Source organism: Paroedura picta, chromosome 7 (assembly GCF_049243985.1).
Source record: "Paroedura picta isolate Pp20150507F chromosome 7, Ppicta_v3.0, whole genome shotgun sequence".
NCBI lineage: Eukaryota > Metazoa > Chordata > Lepidosauria > Squamata > Gekkonidae > Paroedura > Paroedura picta.
In genome coordinates, this window is record NC_135375.1 from 108,192,996 (window position 1) to 108,200,402 (window position 7,407).

Genomic DNA, 7,407 nt, shown 5'->3' on the forward strand with positions numbered 1-7,407 from the left:
GGGAATTTCGTACGCATATGTACCCAGTGAACGGTTCGTTTAGCTTTATATATTGTTCCGGGTGGCCGTTGTATTGGTTTTTCGGAAGTGTTAGACCTGTAAGAGAAAAGTTTAAATGGTTGGGAAAGGCCATGGGATGTAGAAATATTTTTTTCACATTTTATTTTCTTGTAAAAACAGGTAAATCAATAGCGATTTTCGTACGCATATGTACCCAGTGAACGGTTCATTTAGCTTTATATATTGTTCCGGGTGGGCGTTGTATTGGTTTTTCGGAAGTGTTAGACCTGTAAGAGAAAAATTTAAATGGTTGGGAAAGGCCATGGGATGTAGAAATATTTTTTTCACATTTTACTTCCTTGTAAGAAAAGGTAAATCAATAGGGAATTTCGTACGGATAAGTACCCAGTGAACGGTTCGTTTAGCTTTATATATTTTTCCGGGTGGGCGTTGTATTGGTTTTTCAGAAGTGTTAGACCTGTAAGAGAAAAATTTAAATGGTTGGGAAAGGCCATGGGATGTAGAAATATTTTTTTCACATTTTATTTCCTTGTAAAAACAGGTAAATCAATAGGGATTTTCGTACGGATAAGTGCCCAGTGAACGGATCGTTTAGCTTTATATATTGTTCCGGTTGGGCGTTGTATTGGTTTTTTGGAAGTGTTAGACCTGTAAGAGAAAAGTTTAAATGGTTGGGATAGGCCATGGGATGTAGAAATATTTTTTTCACATTTTATTTTCTTGTAAAAACAGGTAAATCAATAGCGATTTTCGTACGCATATGTACCCAGTGAACGGTTCATTTAGCTTTATATATTGTTCCGGGTGGGCGTTGTATTGGTTTTTCGGAAGTGTTAGACCTGTAAGAGAAAAATTTAAATGGTTGGGAAAGGCCATGGGATGTAGAAATATTTTTTTTACATTTTACTTCCTTGTAAGAAAAGGGAAATCAATAGGGAATTTCGTACGGATAAGTACCCAGTGAACGGTTCGTTTAGCTTTATATATTTTTCCGGGTGGGCGTTGTATTGGTTTTTCGGAAGTGTTAGACCTGTAAGAGAAAAATTTAAATGGTTGGGATAGGCCATGGGATGTAGAAATATTTTTTTCACATTTTATTTCCTTGTAAAAACAGGTAAATCTATAGGGATTGTCAGGATTGTAGAATCTCTGTCATAAATTAGCCTGAGTTCCTCCATGTCAGTTATATTACTAGATGGGGCCCGGCGCCTGCTAGTCCCGGCCTTGTAGTTTGTAAGCAATAAAATAGAATAGTGATGTTATGTTAACCTTATCTTGTTATGGGCGGAAAGGGTTGTTTGTCACCTCTTTCAAGGATGGGAGTTTGGAATCCTGTTGTGCTTTCACATATGTCTTTTCTCACTCACCTCCCCCCCTTGGGAACTGTCAAGTTTTGGGCGGGAGAAATGTATTGATAAGCTGAGGCAAATCTGGCTTCTAGTCAGATTTGACTTTTCAGTCCATTGCGTGTAGTGCTAATCAATAAAACTATTTTTCTTTTGAATAAGTTTTGTTGTGAGTTTCCTGTGCGCTTGACATCAAGTCAAATCTCACAACTCCTTTCACCTGCAAAATGCAGGGCGAGGGACATACTTTTTCTGAACCGGGAGAGGGCCTGGATTGGGACCTCTCCCAGGCCGAAGGTGCTGGTGCGGGGCCGCCCAGCTCGGCCATGATGCGGGCTGTCTCGGGGGCAACCCCGGGGCCCGAGGAATTTTTGGAACGTCACATCACCCAGCGCAGGCGATTGTCAAAATACGACCGCCCTACTGGGGATGAACGGTGGCCGGAGCACCTGGGACTGCCTAGCTACGCGCTGGAGCCTGTGGGTGAGACACAGGACTTGCAGTACAAGCTGGACAGGGTGACTAACTGGCTGCAGGACCTCTCGGGTCGGCTGGATCCGGAGGAGAGACGCCGAACACAACGCCTGCTTAAGGACGTGCTCGGTGGGGCTGCACACGATACCAGTGCGCGGAGAGAGAGCGGTGGGTTTGCACTGCAGGAACACGGCATGGCGGCCGCGCAAGCAACGACGGAGGCGGCTGAGGCGCTGGCCAGAGCCCGGGCTCAGCTAGAAATCGAAGCAGAGGCGGAAGCACGCGCAAGAGCGCAGAGGGAGAGAGAAGACGAAGGTGAGGAACGAGAGGACGAAGGCGGCGCCGGCGGCGACGGTGCTGGTGGAGACGGCGCGGACGGAGGCGAGGACGCAGCAGCGGCGGCAGCGGCACGGGCAGCGGCGGACGTCGCGGGAGCCGAGGCGGCGGCAGCAGCGGCGGCGCGTGAGGCAGCGCGAGCGGCCGCGCGGGCGGCAGCAGCGGCGCAGGCAGCGGAACGAGCGAGAGCGGCGGCTGGGAGAGGGCGAGGCATTGGCCGGGGTGCAAGACCCCCGGCCCCGGCCCCAGCACCGGCGGACTGGGGCCCAGGGCGCCTACCTGCCCACCTCCGTGGAGTAGAAATGCGGAACACCTATAAGTTCAAGGCAAAGTTTTCTGGGGACCCCTCCGACTTCCCCACGTTCCTGGTGCACCTCCAAGCCTACATGATGGACATGGGGTTCACTTTCCAAGACGACGCCGAACGAGTGCGTTTCGTGGGGCAAGCCCTGGAGGGCAAAGCCGCCAAATGGTTCGTGGATTTGTACCGTTACCACCCCCAAGCTACCCGCGACTACAACCATTTCATGAGGGCCCTGCGCCAGATGTACGTGGAACCGTTTGAACGGGAGACTGCGGAGAAGAAACTCCGGGCTCACCGGCAAGGAAAATTGTCAGTGGTTGAGTACGCCAGGGAATTTAAGGAGTTGGCTTCCTCTGTGCCGGACTGGACGGAGCCCCAACGTGTTCTGGCGTTTGTGGGGGGCCTCAATCCCACTCTGGCTGACAAGTGCCTCCTCCTGGAAGACCCACTCACTGTCGAAGGGTGGGTCCAGCTGGCCGGAGAAATGGAAAACCGCTTGGAGCGGGCCTCAATGGTGCAAGCACTGGCCGGGAAAACCATGGCGAAGACTTCCACCCCGGTGAAGACCAAGCCCCGAACCAAATTGGAACCGGCGGAGCGCACTCGGCGCATGGAGAAAGGGCTGTGCTTGGGATGTGGCCAAGCCGGGCACTTCCTCGCACACTGCCCAACGAAAGCGGCATCAACCCCGAAAGCTGCGAGCGGCGCCCCATCGAAAGCCCCGCCTGCCAAGAAAACCACCACGAAGAAAAGCGCCAAATCCCTCCTGGTACCAGTGGCTGCCGTACCGGCAGTGGACGACTCGGAGGAGGGAAGCGGGCTGGAGGACGAGGATCAAGCTGAGGAGCAGTCGGGAAACGAGGACGGTCTGCTGTAAAGGCGCCCCGCCAGCAGGCCGCCAACAGGGGCAAACGCGTGGTGAGTGATTCCCCCTTGCTACTCCTACCGGCCAACCTTTCTAACCCCAGGTCGGGAAAGACGGTGGGAATCCGCTGTATCGTGGACTCGGGGTGCACCCAATCCCTAGTGAGCCCGGCACTGGCCGAGACTTTGGGGGTGGGGAAGGTGGCACTGAAGGAACCCTTGCCAATCACCCAGTTAGATGGGAAATGCGCTCCCGGAGGGGAAGCTACGGCAAAAACTCGCCCCATGGACTTGGACATAGAAAAACATTGGGAGCAAATCCAACCTTTGGTGGCCCCTCACTCTGCCTTCCCTTGCGTGTTGGGGTTGGATTGGCTGAGGGAACACGATCCCCTTGTGAAGTGGAAGGAAGGGACTGTGGAATTTACCTCCGCCGCCTGCGAGCAGCACACGCGGCAGCAGGGTCCTACGGGATCCGGGGTGGTGGCTGCTTTGGGAGTAGGGGTGGACGCGCTCCCTCCTGAATATCGGGACTTTGGTGATGTGTTCGCGGAGGTGGAGTGCAACCAGCTCCCCCCCCACCGCAAAACTGACTGTGCCATCGAATTAAAGAAAGGAGAGCCTCTCCCCAAAGCCAAACTTTATTCCATGAGCCCGCGGGAGATGGCAGAGCTTAGAGAATTTCTGGATAAAAACCTAGCAAGGGGTTTTATTAGACCAGCCACATCTTCCTTGGCAGCCCCGGTCCTTTTCGTAAAAAAGAAGGACGGTTCGCTGCGGTTGTGTACCGACTACCGCGGGTTGAACGCGGTCTCCACCTGCAACGCCTACCCGCTTCCCCTGATAAAAGACTTATTGGGCCACTTGGGGAAGGCGCGCGTGTTCACGAAACTGGACTTAAGGGAAGCCTATTACCGAGTTCGAATCAAGAAGGGGCATGAATATTTAACGGCTTTTAATACGCCCCTGGGGCAGTTTGAATACACTGTAATGCCGTTCGGCCTCGCCGGCGCTCCGGGCGTGTTCATGAATATGATTAATGAAATTATGCATGATTTATTGTACCAAGGGGTGTTGGTTTACATTGATGATATTCTTGTGTATTCAGAGAATGTTGAGAGTCATGCTAAGCTGGTCCGCGAAGTGCTCCGCCGCTTGCGGAAGCACCACTTGTTTGCTAAACTGTCAAAATGTGAGTTCCACCGCGATGCAGTGGAGTTTTTGGGGTTCCGGGTCTCCCAGGCGGGGATCGAGATGGACCCTGGCAAAGTGCGTGATTTGCTGGTGTGGGAACCTCCCCGCACTAGGAGGCAATTACAAAGTTTCCTAGGATTCGCCAATTTTTACAGGACCTTCATTCCCAACTTTGCCAAGGTTGCGCTGCCCCTCACTGACTTATTAAAAACCAAAGGGGGGAAGACAGCTAGCCGACCTGGGGCGCCTCTCCCTTGGACTCCCTCCTGTCAGGAGGCATTTGACAAGCTAAAACTGTTATTTACGTCTGAACCTGTGTTGGCCCATGCCGACCCCTCTAAGCAATTTACAGTACAAGTAGATTCTTCGGACGTAGCAATGGGGGCCGTGATCCTCCAAGAGGGGGGGGACGGGAAGTTGCACCCTCTGGCCTATTTATCAAAAAAATTTTCAGCTGCGGAAAGAAATTGGGCAATTTGGGAAAAAGAGGCGGCTGCAGTGAAATTGGCCCTTTCCACTTGGCGGCATTGGCTGGAGGGGTCAGCGATCCCGTTTGTCGTCTGGACAGATCATAAAAACCTTCAGGCACTCAAGCAGCCCCGCTCGCTTTCGGCCAAGCAAATGAGATGGGCGGAGTTTTTTGCTCGTTTCAACTTCTCCCTAAAGCATCTTCCTGGCAAACTGAATTTTTTGGCGGATGCACTATCGCGCCTGCCTCAGTACAATAGCAAACGGGACCCATTGGTAGATACCGTCTTTACCCCCGCCCAACTGGGGATGGCCGCTGTGACGCGCAGCCACACAAAGACTGATACGCCCATCCCAGGGGGCTGGGTCCAAAAGGAGTTGTCAACTGACCCAGAGTTTTGCTCCCTCCGCCCTGATCTGTCTGAGAAGGGGGGGCTCTTTTTCAAAGGCGAAAGACTCTTTGTGCCTACCGTGGCCCGGGGAAAAGTTTTGAAACTTTGCCACGATGCAAAAACCGCTGGACATTTTGGTTTTGTGAAAACTCTGCACCTGGTCAGGAGACAGTATTGGTGGCCATCCTTACGTAAAGATGTGGAGAAATATGTGCAGGGGTGCCCCATTTGTATTGCCTCGAAACCAATTGGGGGGAAGAAGAAGGGACTTTTGCAACCACAGCCCACCCCCTCACGTCCATGGACTGATGTGACTATGGACTTTATTACAGATCTTCCCCCCAGCCAAGGGAACACTGTCATATGGGTAGTAGTGGATGCTTTTTCCAAACAGGCTCATTTCATCCCCTGTACGGGCGTGCCCTCAGCACCAAAACTGGCCTCTCTATTTATTAAACACGTGGTACGTCTGCACGGGATCCCGACACGTGTTTTGACGGATCGGGGCCCCCAGTTCGTTTCCAAGTTCTGGAGGGAGCTTCTTAAACTATTAGGTGTGGAGCAAGCCCTCACCTCAGGCTATCACCCGGAGTCAAATGGCCAGACCGAAAGAGTAAACCAAATCCTGGAACAGTATTTACGCTGTTTCATCAATCACCAGCAGGATGACTGGGTTTCCTTGCTGCCACTTGCTGAGTTCGCCTATAACAATGGAGTCCACTCCTCAACTGGGGTATCGCCTTTCAAGGTGGTGTACGGAACTGATTTAATGTCAGCCCCCACCTGGGGACTTAGCTCCGCGGAGGTTCCTGACATAAACAAATGGGCAGCATCCATCAGTATGGGCTGGCCAGAGATCGTTGCTAGCCTCAAAGAAGCCAAACATGCCTATAAGGCTCAAGCTGATAAAAAGAGGGTACCTGCTCCTGATTGGAAAGTGGGTGACCTAGCCTACCTGTCTACTAAGAACTTAAGGTGTCAGCAGAAGTCTAAGAAACTTGGCCCAAAGTATGTGGGGCCATTTAAAGTGGTGAAACTGATAAATAATGTGACTGTGGAGCTAGCTTTGCCAAAAACTTATAGGAATGTGCATCCGGTTTTTCATTCCAGCCTGTTGCGAAGAGCTCCAGCCCCGGACGAGTGGCACCCTCCTCCATCTATGCCTGTTCCAATTTACATCGATAAGGACACCCACTATGAAGTCAACCAAATCTTAGACTCTCGATTGCATAAGGGTCGCCTTCAATATTTGGTCGATTGGAAGGATTTCCCCTCTGGGGATAAAGAGTGGGTTGAGGCTGGGAATGTGAAGGCACCCCGCCTTCTCCGGGCTTTCCATCGAGCATTCCCTGATTGTCCTCGCCCGGTTGATGCCGGCTAGGTGGGGGAGTGAAGTTAGTTTTAATGCGGAGGGATGTCAGGATTGTAGAATCTCTGTCATAAATTAGCCTGAGTTCCTCCATGTCAGTTATATTACTAGATGGGGCCCGGCGCCTGCTAGTCCCGGCCTTGTAGTTTGTAAGCAATAAAATAGAATAGTGATGTTATGTTAACCTTATCTTGTTATGGGCGGAAAGGGTTGTTTGTCACCTCTTTCAAGGATGGGAGTTTGGAATCCTGTTGTGCTTTCACATATGTCTTTTCTCACTCACCTCCCCCCCTTGGGAACTGTCAAGTTTTGGGCGGGAGAAATGTATTGATAAGCTGAGGCAAATCTGGCTTCTAGTCAGATTTGACTTTTCAGTCCATTGCGTGTAGTGCTAATCAATAAAACTATTTTTCTTTTGAATAAGTTTTGTTGTGAGTTTCCTGTGCGCTTGACAGGGATTTTCGTACGGATAAGTACCCAGTGAACGGTTCGTTTAGCTTTATATATTGTTCCGGGTGGGCGTTGTATTGGTTTTTCGGAAGTGTTAGACCTGTAAGAGAAAATTTAAATGGTTGGGAAAGGCCATGGGATGTAGAAATAATTTTTTCACATTTTACTTCCTTGTAAAAACAGGTAAAT

At 51.1% G+C, this 7,407-nt stretch overlaps 1 protein-coding gene across 1 annotated transcript; it reads left to right on the forward strand.

The window, feature by feature from the left end:
* The first annotated feature begins 1,474 nt into the window (after positions 1–1,474).
* Positions 1,475–7,038, forward strand: LOC143841546 (uncharacterized). Its single transcript, XM_077345945.1, has 2 exons — positions 1,475–3,399; positions 6,510–7,038. Exon 1 carries the CDS (start codon positions 1,595–1,597, stop codon positions 3,356–3,358), a length of 1,764 nt encoding a protein of 587 aa, XP_077202060.1. The 5' UTR covers positions 1,475–1,594; the 3' UTR covers positions 3,359–3,399; positions 6,510–7,038.
* The last annotated feature ends 369 nt before the right edge of the window (positions 7,039–7,407 follow it).

Excerpts from the sequence above, each read along its gene's own strand:
- LOC143841546 (XM_077345945.1), top strand. The coding sequence starts at position 1,595 with ATGCAGGGCGAGGGACATACTTTTTCTGAACCGGGAGAGGGCCTGGAT.